This window comes from Labrus mixtus, chromosome 23 (genome assembly GCF_963584025.1).
Source record: "Labrus mixtus chromosome 23, fLabMix1.1, whole genome shotgun sequence".
Classification (NCBI taxonomy): domain Eukaryota; kingdom Metazoa; phylum Chordata; class Actinopteri; order Labriformes; family Labridae; genus Labrus; species Labrus mixtus.
This window is the reverse complement of record NC_083634.1, coordinates 12,298,001-12,317,209: the sequence shown is the minus strand read 5'-3', so window position 1 is coordinate 12,317,209 and position 19,209 is coordinate 12,298,001. Positions and strand designations below refer to the sequence as shown.

General features: G+C 39.1%; 1 protein-coding gene across 27 annotated transcripts in view; it reads right to left on the bottom strand.

Moving 5' to 3' along the window:
* Positions 1 to 19,209, bottom strand: part of LOC132958404 (receptor-type tyrosine-protein phosphatase delta-like) — a 353,687-nt gene that overhangs the window by 28,249 nt on the left and 306,229 nt on the right. For 3 of the 27 annotated variants that reach the window (XM_061031189.1, XM_061031188.1, XM_061031199.1), the window contains 17 exons: positions 18,747 to 18,935; positions 17,573 to 17,581; positions 16,804 to 16,821; positions 14,722 to 14,832; positions 13,509 to 13,520; positions 11,452 to 11,721; positions 9,780 to 10,361; positions 9,193 to 9,338; positions 8,553 to 8,697; positions 6,661 to 6,966; positions 5,594 to 5,787; positions 5,241 to 5,267; positions 4,674 to 4,791; positions 3,375 to 3,962; positions 2,852 to 2,952; positions 2,475 to 2,731; positions 1,120 to 1,213 (listed from right to left, as the gene is read on the bottom strand). In XM_061031189.1, coding sequence (XP_060887172.1) covers positions 1,120 to 1,213; positions 2,475 to 2,731; positions 2,852 to 2,952; positions 3,375 to 3,962; positions 4,674 to 4,791; positions 5,241 to 5,267; positions 5,594 to 5,787; positions 6,661 to 6,966; positions 8,553 to 8,697; positions 9,193 to 9,338; positions 9,780 to 10,361; positions 11,452 to 11,721; positions 13,509 to 13,520; positions 14,722 to 14,832; positions 16,804 to 16,821; positions 17,573 to 17,581; positions 18,747 to 18,935 — 3,167 coding nt within the window. The remainder of the gene's footprint in view (positions 1 to 1,119; positions 1,214 to 2,474; positions 2,732 to 2,851; positions 2,953 to 3,374; positions 3,963 to 4,673; positions 4,792 to 5,240; positions 5,268 to 5,593; positions 5,788 to 6,660; positions 6,967 to 8,552; positions 8,698 to 9,192; positions 9,339 to 9,779; positions 10,362 to 11,451; positions 11,722 to 13,508; positions 13,521 to 14,721; positions 14,833 to 16,803; positions 16,822 to 17,572; positions 17,582 to 18,746; positions 18,936 to 19,209) is intronic. The other 24 variants (XM_061031190.1, XM_061031201.1, XM_061031197.1 and 21 more) reach the window with 17 other exon arrangements.

The window sequence follows — 19,209 nt, the reverse complement described above, 5'->3', positions numbered from 1 at the left end:
CTTGGCTAGTAGTTAGGTGGCCTGATATCATATCTCTAAGTAGTGTGCACTGATGAGTATGTGTGTGCTGTGTGCGCCTGTCATTCACATTAGAGTGTGTGCGTTCGCATGTGTGCTCTGTTTTGGCTGCGGGGCTGTTGGTGCAGCCGATAATGTCTTCAATCATCTCTGCTGTCAACACGGCTAAATCTCGCTGCCCTTGGGAAAAGTTGTGAAAAGGTGAGTGCCAGTATTGACAAACAAATAAATTCTGACAGAGGGGCGACATTTGGGCAATCGGTCAAGGCTGCAGACATGGGCCTGTAGGCTTGGGCTGTAAAGCCAATGCCAGATGAGACATGGTTTGTTTTATTTTGGCCACCTAAACATGATGTGTTGGGATGTTTATACAGGAGAAATAAATACTTAAAAACTCAAACTATCATAATAATCCTTTCTAGGCTTGTTGCCTAATTTGGAAAGATATAGTCTAGCCAGAATTTCAAACGTTTGTGTCCTTTTAGGGGAATACCCTTTTGTGAACTACATTTGGACACATCTCTGTGACGAAGATCATAGTTAATGCTGCACTTAATGTTCACCCATTAACTTAATGTATGACATCCATCTAAATAAATACCTAAAATGTAAAAACAGTGTAATAGTGATAAAACTTTCTCATGCATTTAATCACACCTGCAATAAACAGAATAACTGAATTATCTCAATGGGCTAAATATAAAAGTTGTCAAGTGTTTCGTGGATAGTCATAGGAGCCTAGCTTTGCTTGGAATGAGAAGAGACATCAAGGCCTGATGCATCTCTTCAGGTAATTACCACAGACACAAAGAGGAAGAGGAGGAGGTGGGGATGGGGGTTGAGTTTGCAGTGTACTTGATGGCTACTTCATGTTCTCATTTCCATATGAACAGTGCTCTCTGCAGCTATTTGCGTCAATCAGTGAGACTCATCTCCTGTTCTTCCTGCCCTCTTAACTGCCTCAACTTATTTTTCTAGTTTTGAGAAAAGTGAGTTATGTGCACACAGTTACCTATGCTATGTTTAAGAGAAACTGCAATATCTAAATAATAGAAAACTAGCTCCCGGTGTCATTTTAAGAAGCTCATTCTTTGAACCTACCTCCTCCAAATTCATCTCATCGGGATTGTCCCAGGGTTTGAAGAACTTGCCAGTGCGCTGCTTCTTCAGAGGCACTACCACAATGTAATATCCCCTGAAAATAAAATGTAAAGTACGATAAATTACCATACTAGATAAGGTCAACGATCAAAGCCACTTTAAAAAAGACAGAGTAACCAATTTTATTTGCAAGTACATGGTCACTGTTTCTGTGACAAAAACAATCCCTGTGATGAAGAAACAAATGAGCTCAGACAATCTCAACTAGTATTCGGAAGGGTCGTCTGCTTCCCAGAAACTAAGATGCATAATCATGCCATTTGAAAGTTATGCATTTCTACAACGTGATTAGGATTATTTCCCCTATTTTTGCTGTTGAATTAAATGATGCTCAGAGAGGTTAAGCAATACAGTTTCACCTCACTTGTGGCCCCCATGGGCTAATTAGGAGACCTTTGTGAATGCAGAAGAGATACAGAATTAGAGGGATTTTCATCCTTATATCAGAGTGGCAAGAGACATAACGGCCTTTGCCAGAGTGTTCTGGGCTTCCTGGTTGGCCACTGTACTAGCTAGTGTTAGCCAGGAAGGCAGTGTGGCAGGCTAATGGGAACCTAATTAGCTTAAGCTCTGGCATGGGAGACAGTGGGCCAAGTGCATCCAGCAAGATCAGAAAACCCAAGATGGGTTTGAAGCTTCAGTGTACAATCGGATGTGCTCCTTGGCCCTCTGACAACCCTGGGCTTTGTTGACAAGCTGTAAGAGATTTTACAGGGCTTAGAGGAGTGTGCTTAAATGAGTAGAGCTGCTTTACTATGTAATGACTGAGGTAAAGTGGATATTACACTGAAAAGTAGTGATGAATATAAAAGACTATTTCGGAAGAAGTATCTCTGACAAGGTCAGCTATCAAGTCAACTTGTTTATTTCCATTCACAATGCATCAGTTAAAAATAGAGGACAGTAATATAGACATCAGCAGAGACAGAGAGAGTTCCACTGCATTATACTAATGTCTTTACAAGACGCACGTCTTAAAAAAAAGAGCCATTTAAGTCAAATCATATTTTGCTGGATGCAAGTTGGCAAGAACAAGTAGGGTGGCGCTTGAATCTGGAAAATCAGTCAACTGAGAGATGGAACTTCGGGTCAGTGCATCATCTCTGGGGTAATTTTGAGGCAAGGTTTAGTGTGTTTACATTTACACCATGCTGTTATTCACATACTTATGTATATTGATAAAACTGAGGAAGTGCTTTTGGTTGATAATTGTTTGAACATTTTTGATCCTTACTTAAAGGTGACAATTTCTAGTAGATGCAATTAGAAATCTCCTTTAGTTTGTGTCCACTCACCTCACTCTCTCAGAAGTCTCCACTGATGGTAGCTCTACAGTCACCATACCATCTGAGTTGGTCTTCCCAATGAGGTATGGTTTGGTTCGGAGAATATCTGGGGCCGTCATGGTGGACACACGATGTTGCAGCCCTCCAGCACTGTTGCCACGATTTGTGAGGAGGAAGGAGTACTGTGTCTCTGGCTGAAGACCTGTGATCAGCTTCTGTGTTAACTTCCCATCCACCTCCACGCTCTGCCCATTATCGTAAAGGATCTGCATGCAAATGAGTTGATGTTTCAGACATTGATGCCTTTGTTGTGGATGTTATCTGAATTTATTTCTGTGTCATAGCAATGCATCTGAAAATTTTAGATTTATCTAGTTAGTGCTCACAGTGAAAGGTTGGGCCGGATTGTAGGTGTCTGGGATTTCCCAGGTCAGCAACACTGATGTCTTCATAGCAGCTCTCACATGAAAATTTTTTGCAAACACTGCTAAAAGAAAGGGGGAGCAATTGATTTAGACACTAAACATCCTTTTCTTTGCCTGACTACCCCAATGGTCCCAAGCCAGTGCTTACCTGAGAAATTCTCCTTCAAAACCAGGCTGAAATCAATACTACACTGAACTCAACACTGTCCTCTTACCTTCTTACCAACACCAACTCTTAAATTAATGGCTGACCTTTGCTCGACTGACAAGACACAAATAAACAAAAATACTTACACCATATGAGTTTCTTAAATTTTTGATAAGATAAGGGGGACTAGGGATAGGACACAATATTAATGGCATAGTCCTTCGTCAACTTCTGACATTTGAGGCTTTAGAGGAAGCTGTTGTGGTTGGAAATTGCTTCACTTGGAAAAGTTGCTTAGAAGGGAAAGGGCTAAAAAGGTTTAGGGACTGGTCCTACCTTGATCCAAAGGCTGTGTCCTGAATTGGACACTTGGGCTATAGGGACCAGAGCCCTTGCTGGTGAAGGCACACATTTTAATATCATAAGTGGTATCTGCTTTAAGGCCGTCCAGGATGACTGTCGATTCCGGGGCGGTGATGAAGAGTTCTGAGGGACTACGTGGGCTGTTGATGTCCTTATACTGCAGAGCATATTTCACTATTTGGCCATTTCGTTCTGCCAGCAAAACAGGCTGCCAGCTAACTTGAATGGTTGAGGTTGTGGCACCCTCAGCTGTGATGATCTGAGGGTAACCGCTTGGGACATCCTCATTCGTGGTGACTTCTTTAACCGTCTCTTCGCCAAAGCCCACCTTGTTGCGTGCCGAAAGGCGGAAAGTGTATGAGGCTCCCTTATGGATCTCTTTGGTAGTGTAGTGGTTCTCTCGTTCAGGGAACTCAATAACTGTCAGTGGATCCACATCTTTGCGGCCAAAACGGAGGCGATAGCCTTGCAGAGGACCATGGGTTAGTGCTGGGGGATGCCACTGGAGGAGAGCTGTGCCCATGTTGGTGGTACTAACCATTAGCCGGGGTTTTTCAGGAACTATGACATCACCAATGAAGAAAGAGATAACTTGTTATGAAGAGAGAGAACCACATTTTCATTGTGTCATATACGTATTGAATCTACTGTCTACAGAGAAGGAAAAAATGTTCTTTTAAGTGTCCATTTTTATCATTACTTTCACACTCTACATGTTCCATAACTTTTACATGCATTTTGCCTCCAGCACAAGAACCATTGCACTTAATGAGAAAGCAATTAACTGCATTCAAACTTTACAATGTAACTGACATGAATGCTTGCCCGGTGCCTTTTTCCTTGATTGCTTCGGTTCTTTACAGAGCAGAAATGCACTTCAATATTAAAATATAATACATCAACTGAGAGAAACATGAGATTTGTCAGTTGGTCGTAACCAGTATCTATCTCTAAAATGTGGTTTCAGATATCTAGGACAATATGCCAGTCAATACATTATATGACACCATATCCAAAATCGCAAACAGCTCAATTGATTTCATTCATTATGTTATGATAAAAAGGAGCAACTACATTGTGGTAGTAGCAGAGAGTGTTAATCAAAATCAGTTAAATGTAAGCAATCTGTTTCCACCAATAGCATGTATAGGTATTAACTGCACTTGTATAAGAGGGAAAGCCGCCAATACTCTAGTCGATGTATCAATATTATTATCCAAAACAGAAAAAAGAAAGGAAACATTTCTATGTCATCAATGACTGTTGCATTACCTGCGCCAGTGGTGGTGATCAGTTTGGGCTTGCTACGTGCACCGTCACCTTTTGTCGTATAGGCTGCCACAGTAACTGAATATGTGGTCTCAGCCTGAAGCTCTGTGATGATCATTTCCTGTAAAGATGCAGGACTTTAGTTGCAGGACACTCACAGCGTGAAATGCAGATGTAAGCACACAGAGAAATAAAAGTAAGATGTGATGTCTGATCAACATAATCATCACAAAGCGCACAACAAACACATTCTCTCAGGATATAACTAAAGATAAGGCATGCATCTGTTAAAAAAGTGAATGTGCTCAACAAAATATTTTCCTCAGTAAAGACTTTTACATTTCAAAGGTAAAATAAAGGCAAATTAGGTTCAGCTTGGCTTTCTCTTATTCTCTAATATTACCCAAGGATTCCATCTGAAGTTTTAATGGTAAGCATCTTAAGTTAATATAGTCCCTATGTATACACAAAGTTTTGAACCCCTAAATGCAGAAAAGCCACATGCCATTCATGCAGAGGATGACAGCAGGGGAAAACAAGATTGTCATTTTGACACGTAAAACTACTCACATGTTCAGTTGAATCATCATATTCCCACTGATTATGATATGAGAATATGGAGAGAAAAAAGAGAAGAAATAAGGCTGGGTAGAGACAATAATCACTGATGAGAAAATATACACACAGTTCGTCTGCCACCACAGAGCAATTTTTTTTTATCATAGATATACTTATAGAAAAAATAGCAATGAGCAGATGAATGCCTTCTTTACCATTTCAGTAGACTTTTTTATAAAATCTTTAAAAAAAAATTAGCTTTCCAACTCCAAAAAAAAAAACTTTTCTGTAATGCATGTAAATGTTAGACAGAGAAAGCAATACTAAATGTCTTAGAGATGAGGTGTCTGGCTGAGTAGTTTTACCTGAGCATCATCAATCAGTATGTCCTTGATGACTGGCTGTCCTGTGGGCTCCCCATTAACCATCCTGACATAGTGCACCTGGTACCCTCGGATCTGACCGTGCTGCTTGGTTGGTATCGGTGAACGCCAGATCACTTTAATAGATGAGGAGTTGACAGCCTCCACCTCAACTTTACGAGGTGGCCCACTAGGAACTGGAGGAACACCATGGGATAGAAGAAAAAAGGTCAAATTATAGAGGACCCCTTCACCCTCAGTTTTTTAAAATCTTGCCCAAAAGCCGTAGTGCAAAATGCTGCAGTGACCAAAAAAAAATCAGAAAAATGCAGTGAACTGCAACAACCACTGCATGACATCAATATTTCAACAATGGTAAGGGGAAAAAAAACAACAGCAAAAAAAGGTCTGACGACTGACCTATCTTGAAACATTAAAAATGGGTAGAGTGGATTTTTCTTTTAAAACATGGAATAAAAATGTGTTTTGTCAAAATAGAAAAGTGGAGCCAAAGGGCGGGCTTCAAGTGTTTCAGATGCTTGAAGCACAACAAGAATTTTGGCTATGGAGTCAGGAAAAATGAGTAAAAAATGATTCTTTTATATGAGGGAGGAAAAATTGTCAAAAATGGCCTTAAAAAAAAATCAAAATCTTCCATCGTTTGGTTTTCCAACTGTCCAGAACTTGTCCTTTGTCAAGTTCCTTAAAAGGTGAGTTTTATAATAATGCTGCTGTTCAAAAATATTGCAGAATATATTTCAAAATGTTTAAAAATGACAGTTGGGACTGGAAGTTGGAGGCCTGTAAATGAAAAATGCCATACCATTTGTTGAAATTGAGCAGCGTAGGGTAAAAACCAGAAAAGGGTGCTTTTGCAAAGTGAGTCAGGCAAAAAAGTCCAAAAATGGGGATTAAAAAGAGCAAGTGGCGACAGTCGTATTAGAGGCAGGCAGAGGGGAAGAGAAGTAGAAGGAATTGAAGATATAAGCGAGGTTGTTAGTATTTGACGGGGCAGGTTAAGAGAGGTGTTCTGATTTTGCAGCTGGGGCTTTGTTTTAGCGATCACATACCATCCTCATCTGTGCGGATGAGTTGTGGAAGGCTTTCCGGTCCTGCTCCGACATCTGTATGAGCAGCGACTGTCACACTGTACTCTGTCCATTTTTCCAAGTTTTCCAAAAGGTACTGGGAGCTTTCTGGAGGAATGCCAGGGATCTGACGAGCTGTAGTATCCTCCCCTTCTGTCGCAGCGTATTGGACGGTGTATTGGGTTATGATCCCGTTTTGTAAATCCATCAGGGGTGGCCTCCAACTTACCAGGATGTTGGTGGAGCTGGGGCTATAGCACTTGACTTCCTGAGGTGGGCCCGAGGGTTCTGGTGGGTGGGTTGGATTTGGTGCAGGTGCAGGGTTTGTTTGTTTGGTCAGGCCGTTTATTTAGTTGATTTTTTGTTTTAAAGGAGTTTCAGTTTTGTTTTGATCAGGGTGATGATGGTAAAATTGACCAAACAAAAGGGAAAAAAAGGGAAATAAAATGACACAAAATGAGGATAACACAGGGACTTGTGAGTAAAATAAAAAATATAATGAATCAATAAAACATCACAAATAAAGACAAACCAAAATGCAAAGACCAACAAAAAGGTGTATGATGAATGGAAGGTGTTGACTGGGAAAAAGGACAGCTTAAACATATGGGACCTACCTTTGTCATAAAAAAATAAATTATATAAAAACAAAGGGAAATAAAAATCACATTTCCTAATATATTGTTTCTTAGAATCTTAAATCCTTAAACAAAAACCTAAAATCCTTTCAGATAACTAAAGAAATAATTCAAGATAAACCTTTCCAAAATGATTGTAGGAACAACTTTGATAAATTTGGCAAGCAGTTACCATCAATCCAAAACATAAAGGTTGATGCTTCAACTAGTTTAAAATAGAAAAATGTTGTATTTGTCACCAACCTTTCCGAAGCCTGTTGGTTTGTGGTAAAAGCCTGATTGTACAACAGAGAACTTCCCAAGGAGACATGACTGATTTGTTTATTTCTGATAACATTGGCATGCACTTCATCATTTACCTCAGAACATACATATACTGAGTGTATTTACCCACCTGATTTCTGCCCTGGTCTTTTAGAGACCTCAGATTTATTTTAGATGCCCAAAGTCAAACACAATAGTGTTTTTTTCAATTTGAGGGGAATTTACATACAAGTCACCTGATTTAGTTTTACGTCTTCAATGTACAAAATCCATATTTTCTTGGACCAATTTCATAAATCTGAGGTCTTGTTGGTGGAAATTTCCCTAACTAAAGAGACAATACTTTCTTTGAGCTTTCTATGATATGGTAACTTAACTGCTTTATTGATTCTGATTTGATTTGAGTATAAACCTCAATATATAAAATGGGGAAATCCCTCTCATGTCCAGAGAGGCAAGTCTTGTTTCTCTACATAGAAAGCTCAGTCTCAAAAATCTTCTATACTTGAATTTTGGGCTGACATGAAATGTCAAGAGACAAGGCTTCCTAAAAGGCCCTTTACTCATGAAAAAACTGTTGGGTATCTGAGATGTGGGCACTGATATAAATATTTGAATATTTATTATTCGTTTCAGTCCAGACTGTTTTTGCACAACAAAGGTGGAGAGAGGTAGTTTTTATAACCTTGTCTCCTGACTTCACAGGAAAGCCTGTGTACGCTGTCCATGCAACCTTTTCAAAATGAATACTGCATGGGCAGGTAGACTTTGTAACACTTTTTACTCTTTCAAATGTTTACATCTTTTCAAATGCATGAAAAAGAAAAATCGATGGGCTTCATCTGTGCGCAGGAGCTTCTTGACAATTTTGTCACTTTTTTGTTTTCGCAGCACACATAACTTTAGAATGCATTTGAAAATGTGTTACTTCCCAAATAGAGTAAACTCAGTCAGATAAAGAAGAAGACCTACGTGTCTGTGGAGTTTCCGCAGAAATCTCATTGGTGTAAGCTCCAACTCCATGTTTACTACGGGCAGCCAGCCGGAAAGTATAAGTGGTGAAGGGCTTCAGCTCTTTCAACAAGTATGTTGTTGTCGGCTCGAAGCTGATCCGTCTCTGTGAGAAACAAAATCAAATAATTAAAAAAAAACAAAAAAAACAACAGGAAGTTCAGCAAGTATGCTGCCCTTTCTGATGATGAAAATAAAATTGAGGGTATCATAGTTTACTATGAGAACGGAAAACATGTTGCCTGTCTTTATGAATGACTGACACTCAATTTAGCACACTTTAAAGTGATTGACAAATTACATTGCAAGCTCCATTTATTTTAGGCTCTTTGTTTGCAATATCTGTCAGATCAAAATCTCAAAGGTATAACAACAACAATGGTTTTCAACTTTATCCAGTAAGAACATGTCATTCTTGATAGTCTACACAAAGTTGAGTCTGCAGAAAGGTAATTACTCAGTCATAGGCCTGTATTTTTTAGTTCTATGTTTTATGGTGCAACTTCACAATTTTGTTTCAAACAGCTCACCATGCCTTAAAAAGTAACATAGACCAACTTCATCCTACACACAAGAATGGTTCAGGTCAGGAAACAATTACCTCCTCTTTGTCGTCCCTCTTCCTGTACATAAGTTCATATCCTGTGATTTGATTTTCCTGTCCAGTCTGAGCTGGGGCAATCCAAGAGAGCAAAATACTTGTTTCTGATTTGGCCTCTCCTTTGAAGTCGGTTGGTTGGGAAGGAACTGCAATTGAAATGAAGACATGGATTAATAATTGTCTCTATCCTGCACAAACAATAATCATTAAAGTTTCACACTTTCACAGATGACACTTTGAGGTAGAAATGATTGCTCTTAGAGCCACATTGTATTTCAGGAGATGCTGTTGTTGTAGCCAAATCCATGCTGAAAGGAATGGCATTTTGATTTCTTCTTTGTTGATAACTTCAACAACTTGATAACTGCTCGTAAAACACTTTCTACTTTTCGGTTGACAGCCTGAAGATGTTTGTGTTTACAGCTCTAGTTTACAACTCTGACTCACTGTTGAGGATTGGTAACAAAAAAAGATGGCCTTATAAAATATTTGTGGCTCTTTTGTCTAATTGTGGCGTATGAATATTTGTTAAAGTTGGAAGTTGTTCTTCAAGGATTCTCTATAAAGAAGATCACACCAATGCTCACCTCCTGTCTTAGCGATGATTTGAAGGTCTGCAGAAAGCGGTCCATCACCTACTGAGGTGTAGGCCAGAACCTTGATGTAATAGGTCTTATTGGGGATCAAGCCTTGGATGGTGACAAAGTTTGACCCCCGAACAATCTGCTTCTCCCAGAGGTTGACATGCTGAGTGGAGTCCATGGTGTAGTAGACTCGGTAGCCCATGATCTGCCCATTAGCCTCCTCTGGTTCGTCCCAGTGGATGACAGCTGTTGTGGTGCTCATCATGTGGCCTCTGACCTGCCTTGGCGCCGTGCTTGGGGCCTGCTCTGCTGTTTTGGCCTCGATGCTCTCGCTGGGTGGCCCTCGCCCAATGTTGTTTACCGCCACTACTCGAAATTCGTAGTCTGAATACGGGCTGAGGCCTCCTACACTGTACCTCGTGGTGGCTACGCCATCTATCTCCTTGTACAGGTCCTCTGAGTATTTGGACTTGTGTTGGATGATGTAGTAGGACACTGGTTCAGGATTTCCAGAGTCCCAAGTGAGTGTTATGCTGGTGGCTGTTCGCTCTGTCACCACAGGAATGCCAGGAGCTTTGGGCAATGCTGCAATAACAATTATTACATGAATATATTAAACAGAAATACAATTGGAGTAAACATTGAAAGTTTAACCTCTGTAGAATCATTATTGCACATTACAGGCCTCAGAGACTTCATTTTAATTTGCAAATGGTTGAAATATATTGATTACATTAATTTACCAGCTCATTGCACTTGATAATGATGATATACAGTAAATCTGAAGTCACAATGGTGCTTTCTGTAGGTGGGTGGATAGTCTTAATGTTATTCCACTTTTCTAGTTCACAATCGTAAAAACAAGAAAGTTTTATGAATTAATGCCTGAGATTAAGGCTTGCGCAGCCTCTGTTCAGCAGCTGAGTGTGCTGTTGTCGTTAATCTCCGATCTCCCAGTGTTTATCACTTTAATAATTTAACAGGTAAATTTATTGCTTTAATTCCCTGCATCGTGGCACATGGCAAAATATTTCAGGGCAATATATTGTCTTTATATGCCATCTGAAGTGTGCTTCTGGGGGAGCTCGCTGCCAGACTGCTATATTGTGACTAATATCTCTGTTATGTCTAGGAAAAACAAAGCCAAGGGTGTGTGTGTATGTGAGTCTGTCCCTTGTGTGCATGCGAACACGGCGACACAAATCTAGGATCTCTCTCTGGTACGCTGCAGTGTAGATATGATTACACTCAGATAAGTACCATGCCTACAGAGGACACCAAACAATACTCACAACGTTTCACACCCCCTCCTGCTCCCTACCTCTTACTAACAGAAATTGCGAGCTTGTGGCTTTGTAGCTCTCCAGCTGAGAGATAAGCACTTCACTATATTCTCAATCTGGCATCTAATGCACATAGGCTGGTGTCAGGGGTTGTCTAAAGCTTAAAGGAATCCACCACAGATATATGGGGGTAAATATCTTTCTTTTTAACAGTACCAGTTGTCTCTTCTTGGATATTTACTTCTAACATTCTCACTCTCCAAAACTGCACACGAGTTTATAAATCAATGCAGACAAAAATTCTGAAAATCGTGTCATAAGTAAGCTATTTTAAGTTTAATTCTTGCCAAAAATGTTGGCTTTTATTTATAAAGAATAACAATCAGCTTTACCTTTCACTGTTATCTGGGCTACAGCTTCGATCACCCCCAGGGTCGACATGGCCACGCAGGTGTAGTTGGCTGACTGCCGGACGTCTGTGAGCTCCAAGACGTTCCGTCCAATGGGCATGTCGTCCTCTGGCGTGAGGTCCTCAGCACCCAGCATCCACTTGACATATGGCATGGGCGAGCCCACTGCCACGCATGTGATATTGACACTGCCGCCCGGCATGATCTCATTGTCTGTAGGTGGAATGGAGAATCGCGGTGGCACTCGGCGTACTGGAAAAGACAAAACATGGTATTAAAAAAATGAGCAGAAAATGAATTTTGCCAGAAGAAAAAATGACTGGTGGTTCAACATTAAATAAAGAAATAGCATCATTTTAAAGGTTTAATAATTTCATGAAATGAACTATGTTTAGAACACACTTTTAAACACATTCGATCCATGACTTGGAGATTCAAATGGTGGAGGGGTTCACAACAACATGAGAGACATGCACAAAATAGTTTGCTAAATATATATACAGAACTTCACAAAGTGCCGGACAGCTGATAGCACTCCTCAGTTGTTGCGTAGAAACAACGGGAGCAGAAATCGGCCATGCTTATTTGGGAGTCAAAGGGACGAGGGCTACAGTGACAAAATAAAGTAGTAATAGGTTTGGCGATAAGCCGTGATGTTACACAGGGGGTGAGTTTAACAGTGTAACATCACTTAAAATGTGGCTTGGAGTAAAGTAAGGGAGAAACATTTAGGGGGAAAAGCAACATTAAAGATAAATGAAAGGCCACAACAAGATGCAAGACGGTGTGGTAACCATAAGGCTTTTCTGGAGAGAATTACAGTAGATTAAAAATATTAGTATGATACACAAACTGTGGATAAGTAAGGGCAGTAGGCAATAGGGAAAAAGACAGACTTTGTTATAAAAGAACTAGGATTTAAATTAATTACAAGTCAATGTCACTGCTCATGTTAAACATCAAAAATAAGCGCTTTTAAAAATTGGTATAGCTGTTTATATTGGCTGTTAATTTTAGTCTATACCTGTGCCTAAGCTGGTTATTTGTGCAGGTATATTCTCTGTTTGACTGCACAGTATGCACGTGCTTCCTGCAGCCTGCTCCTAATTCACAAAGCTGGTTCTGTTATGCAGACTGCAGCCCTCCAGAGAGGCAAACGAGGGGAACTGCTTGCATTATTAAATACAGCGTTTCTCTCACTCAATATTTAATTAATATCCAATTGGATCATGCTCCCCACAGACATAATATTATCCTGCTCATTTGAATATCATTACATTTGTCAAGTCTTGTGGATAACGCACTAAATACATCATTCTTTCATAACTTCCTGTGCAGAAACATCGGCGTCAGAGGAAGTGTATAATCTCTGAGGGAGAGGTTGTTTTAACAGCTTGGCTCTTTGACTTTAGGGCCAATTACAACAAAGGATGGATTTTTCTTTAACATATTTTTATCTTTGGAAAACTTCAATTGGCAAGAGCACCAAGGGAAATGTTATGTGTAGTGATGCTTAAATGGCTGTGTGGAAAGGGAGGTTCAGAGCTTATATGGACAAGCAAAAGTCTATGGAGAACCGTAGCACAGGGACCATAGAAATCAAGGATAGTTTTTTATCTCTTGGTACAACTTGTCAACTTTCTTTTATTTATTTTAATTCTTAAATTGAAATTATTTGATTATTCATATTTCAACTATTTTTTCTGAGTCATCAGAGAACCAAGCAGTAACACTGACAGGTTTCACTTTGGGGCGTAGCAAAGGGGATGGTAAGGCATTAAGATTTGACCATGCAAATGGACCCTCAGGCAGATGCAAATATTATCCTCCACCACCCCCCCTCAAAGATGCAAACATGCACCACCTGTTGGACAGTCAAGCACTTGGACAAAGACCAGGGGCATTCTCAATGAGAACGTGAACATTTAATGTGAGACAATTATATGTATACATAAAAAAACTAAGTAAAAAAAAACTATGTGGAAAATTAAATGAATTTTCTGATTTGTGTTGTGTTCAAAAAGTAAAAACCCACCAACCTTCTCGTAGCTCTGAGGGATGTAGGGAAATTGATGCAGGACAAAATAATATAAGGAAAGGAGAAGATAAAGGGAAACACAGAGAGTAAAAAGGTATTTTTTTAGGTGTAAAAATGCTACTTAAACAATTCGAAGGACCTTCTGTCTCAACGGTGCAGGGAGCCTCTTGTATCTCCCTGACACCCACAGTACAGGACAAAAGTCTGGCCAGTTTAAGCTCAATCATTAAGGATAAGAAAGAATATTTACTTTTAACCTAATTCTACACAAGCCATATGGTAAGCTTAAAATGACAAATTTACATAAATAATTAATTTAATTTTGTTATATGCTGAGTTAAATGCCACATTGGAAATCAATGCTTCATGATGATTACAAAAGCTAATGAAAGGACAGAGGCTCATTGTAAAATAAATATATTTATAAAATCAAGTGATAAAAGGAGCCTATCTGCAAGATCAAAATATATATTTGGTGATAAAATGTATAATGTATGAATCACAATAAAGTAATGTTGGTTTTGTTCTTAAACAATAATAAAGCCTCCGACTGCTGTGTGAAAGTTAAAGTCAAAAGTATTAACAATATTTATACCAGCACAAAACACATGGGCCAAAATAATTAAGAATTTAAAATGAATTAGTGTAGCAATTAAAATTAGATAATTGTTTTTTTTTAACATGGATAAGATTAATAGAAATTTAGTTGAATTAACATTTAAGTTATATGTATAGTTTGCAATTTAAACCTTTTTTTAAAAAATGTAACTGTATACAACAGAATTACTGAGATCAAAATTGTCCTTCCAATGTTACTAATAGGGTAAAAAAGGTCAGAAAGGATCTTTTCATTGCTGTGGAAAGAATTGGGACCAATATGGAAGGGTTGTCCACCCTCTACTACCTTTGACAGTGAGGTTTGAAAAACAATTAGTATCTAAAAACAGCAAGCAGTGTAGTCATTGTTAGGCTCAGGATAATCATTGGGAAGGACAAGAAACATATAAGATAGCAGCTACTGTAGGTTCAAATCAGTGCAGGTAAGTCAAGTGCAAAAACAAATCAAAACCAAACCATACTTACAATGGCCTAACAGCTTTTGGCCCCAGACTGTACTGGCTGATTTAAAGATTTCTCATGAATTTTAAGTAGATAGTTAAGATTATGCTTGATTGAAGCATGCAAGTGTTGATCACATGCGTTTCCTACTGTACCTCTGACATATAGATTGGCTGGGGCAGAGTAGCGAGTTCCATCGTTGTTGGTTGCCACACATTCATACTTCCCCTGGTCGGACTCTTCACTCTGCTCTATCTGGAGGGCTCCTGGTTGGGAATAGCAAACGGGTAGTGGAGTGTGCATGGTTAAAATAGGGTGGTTTGCATTTCCACAGTCAAAATGAACAGAAAATGACTTTGTTGACCTCAAGGCGACCAAATATATCGTCTTCAGTACTAGCTAAGCTTCGTCCTTGCGTTTCAGCAGTTGAACGGAAACTTTCTACAAACTGCATGACCTAGACACTACATTATTGTGTCCATTATGTTAAATTCTATTGAAATGTTTATCCCCCATATTTATCCCAGTCTGATCCACTTGCTGTGGTAAAAATGAGACTGTTAAGCTAGTATAGGTGAGGGATAGCTGCAAATGGTTGTCGTGCAAGACATTGCAACACAAATATTTTATTCGTCCTAATAGGTTTAAAGTAACAAGAAAGCAAAAGAAAATAACACTTTGTCAAATGCAAAGGAAGAAAGAAAAATACTTAAGTTATCTTCTGTTTATAATACTATTACCTTGTCGACGGCTTTGTTAGAGAAAAATACTGAGTATTTTTATTATATAGGGTCTAAAAAATACACTCATCCTAGTGCCAATATAAAAAAATGTCATGATTTCACTTTGAAGAATAGGGGCAAGCCCTTCAATATACAACATGTCACTGGACTGGTCAATATGGGGATGAGTGATACTGCTTCAGGGAAACATGGATCAAACAAAAAAGGTTTACAGTATAAGAAAGCAGCATAACAAGGGAGGACAATCGAAAGAAAGAAATTTAGGTATGAATTTTAGCATATTCAATCACAGATCAAGTGTTACATTGACCGGACAGAGTAATTTGGGACTTCTTTTAGGTGAAGTCGATTAAAAAAAATGCAGCTGGTACAAAAAATTGAAAAATGCTGCTTGTATATGCGAAAAAATGCTAATTAGAGTACTATGTAAGGCAAGAGCAACATATTACCCTCTGTTACAAAATGTTTGACATGCAAATCTTGGCAAGAAATGTATGTCGGCACAACTTACAACCTTCTGACAACCCTTAGCTGAAAAATAAAATGCATTTGTATTAGAAGACAAAATTCAAAATATCAGCTTGAGCCGACAAGAAAGTAACCAACCACTGCTTTAGCTTCTGAAAGCTACAAAAGACACCCATAAAAATCCACCAATGGGATCAGCAGTGTGGTGTCACATGACCAAGGGAAAAATGGCTTTATGCATCAACAACTCTCCAGCTTCTTGTCACACGCCAAAAATGAGGCAATCGGGTCCTCGCCAGACTACTGTTTGCCTTCCCCAAACCCTGAAGAAAAAAAGTCAAAAAGTAAAATAGTCTCCAAACCCAAGAAAAGTAAGAAAAATAGGTGAAAGAGAAAAAAAGCACCGTATAAACTTTATCAAAAAAGTGGTTGTTTGGGCTTTTTTGTAGAGGTACAGGAGAGGAAAGCAAATAGAAGAAATGGGAAAAAAATAGTTTGCAAAGATAGAAAGAATTCTTTGGGAGAAAAAAGCAGAGGAGAGGCAATGTTGTCTTCAGCATGCCTGCGTGATTCCACAGCATCTGTGCATATTTTTAGTGCTGAACAAGAACAGCTAAGGGGGAAAAAATGCTTGGTTGTTTTAGTTGGACAAAAAGAGGGACACATGATTCGCTATGGTCAAAAAAGAAAACAAAAATGAACGGAAAAAATATAGTTTAAAAAAATAATTGTCATTGGATATGCTTATTTGAGCCAGGGCAAGCATATCACAACTGAGCTAAACAGGCTCTTGAAACCAGAATACAAAGGAGGAAATAAAGCATAGACAAAAAGATGGAATACAAATTTATAAAAAAAAATTCAAAGAAAACAGGACAAAGAAGAAGGAAGGTCCATATGAACAAAATGGGATTTGGTATTGATAAACAGGACAAAAATGGAGGTGATTCGAGTGAATGGATGGGTTGACAGCAAGAATGAATTTGTATTATTTTCATTCTGTGAACGTCAGTTCAGCACTCTTACCTCTTATTGGTGTACCACCTGGGTGGATAATATGAATGCAAATAAGATTAGAAAGAAGAAGCATTAGTACGAGTAGATAGAGGCTGGGGGCTTTGGAAGAAGAATCAAATTAGATTTAACAGGGTACGTAAATAAAGGTACTAGAGGAAAGAGAAAGGAGATAGATAGAGAGAGAGAGAGAGAGTAAGAGCTTTTCTGTACTCTACTGGCAGAGAAAGACAGGATTCATCATAGAAAAATCATAGGTCAGAGAGAAGAATTTGTACATTGGTGAACCACGGGGAGGTGCCATTTTTGGAAGTGGCATGGCTTCTGAAGAGCATCTACAAAGGGGAAAGACTTGGGGGGCTTTGTGTATGAGATCAAGAGAAGACATATTTAAATATCCTGAGTTCCCTTTGCTTCACCTGAGCTGGTCACCTCCCTACAATTCCTTGAAATTTCCCATCCCTAATATTCTGGTGTTAAAAGATAAGTGAGTAAGTGGTGGGTCAGTGAGTGAGTAACATGTGAGGACAGGTCATTACCAAGGTCAGTATAAGACAAGACTAAGCTGAAGCTTGGTGATTATCATCTGAAGATACTATAACTGGCACTGGTAGGACACTTGTACTACCAGTGCGGCTGAGGGAAAAGTGTGTCTAGCCCTGAAACTAAATCTAATCTAATCTAATATCTGTTAGTAAAATGCATGCCATGCATTTTAATAGTTGTTGGAAACATGAAAAATTAGTGGGGGGTGATGTGTGCTTTAGAGCTAAGCACTTACCAAAGGATTCTGTAGATTTAAAAATATAGAGAGAAGAAAGACAGCATAAGAATACGATTATATTCTTTATGGAAGTTTAGTTGACAAGGTTTGGTTAAATCTTTAATAACTGCGTGAATCAAAGTCGCACATTAGAAATAAGAGTTAGTTCTACACACTTCTGTTGAAAACAAGTCAGGAAGTCAGGTTAACAAGACGATTTAACAAAGGACAGCTGTGAAATCTGTGAAGACAGGTGGTCAAACATACAAGACTTGGACTTTACATGTAGTTATGTGAATGTGTTGCCTTTAGCCAGGAATTAAAGCGGCAGGCTATGACTTTTGTTAACTTTGAAAGGTATATATAGAGATCTCTATTGTATTGAAATATTGAAAACTTATTCAGGTGAATGGGTATATTAGGGTGCATCACAGGCAAATAAAAAAGGTAGCATTTATACATTAAAGCAGGGGCTTTAAGTTCAAAGAACTGAGTAAGGGAGAAGGCTTATGGAGTTTTACGCACTACTGTGGCTGATTGCACAGAATTAACTGTTTTTCATTGACTCTGAAAAAAGCTGCACATAACAAAAGCAAAATAAATTCAAAGGAGGTTTAAGGGTCCCTCTTTTGGAAGTGGAATGCAACAATTGCACACGTTTAATTTGCTTTTCTGCTTGTTATCTTGGTTTAAAATCATGTGCACTCCTTAGCAGATTCTGAATGAAGCCGAATGCTGAATATTAATCGTAAAAAAAAAGAAAAAAAGACACAACAAATGAAGAGAATGGATCGGAAAAAAAAAATACTGCACCAATGCAGTGGAAAGGAAATCAAAGCAAAAACAGCAAAAATAATCAATTTTTAAAAGTTACAGCAGTGAGCAATGAGGGTAAAAGTTAGGGCAGAAGCCAGCAAACAGAAGGGGAAACAGTCCCAACAGCCCAAGACAACACTAGAAGACAAGAAGGGGGCACACATACAGACAACACACACCAGGATTTACAGAGAGTAGAGGACAGGATATAGTAGAAACAATGCCATTACCTACAAAATGAAAAGCCAAATGAGAAGTTAAATCATGGAAGGAAGAAGAGGATGAGAGAACAGAACAGGGGGAGCAGAGCAGATAGAGGATAACAAGAAAGGAGACTCCCTGTTTCAAGATGAAGTTTTCAGCACAGGAAACCTACCTGATCTGAGCTGTTTAATGCGTCCATTGTTGTTGGTGGTGTTGACGGGGAGGAAGTCTTTGAACCAGGAAATGTCAGGGTCGGGGTTGCCACTGGCGGCACAGAGCATGGTGGCAGTGCGTGTTCGCTCCACCACTTTTAACTGTGGGCCCATGTCTATGGTGGGGAAACCAGGGGGCAGCTGGTCCTCTGGAAAAAGATGAGAGATATTGTGGCAGAGGTCAGAGTCAGAAAGTCACTGATCCTCCTCCAAGCCTGTGCCGAGCATGAGGAGGTAGAGCCAGTGGAAATTACAGTCATAAGACTACAGAGCAAGAGGATAGATGAAGGATAAATCTAACACCAGAGAGATCTTGGAGAAAAGTTGAGACTGCTTTGTATAAGCAAAGTTACAGTAAGGTAGTAGTTACAGTAAAGTAGTAAAATAAATGTGTTTTTTATATGATATTTATTATTAGTAATG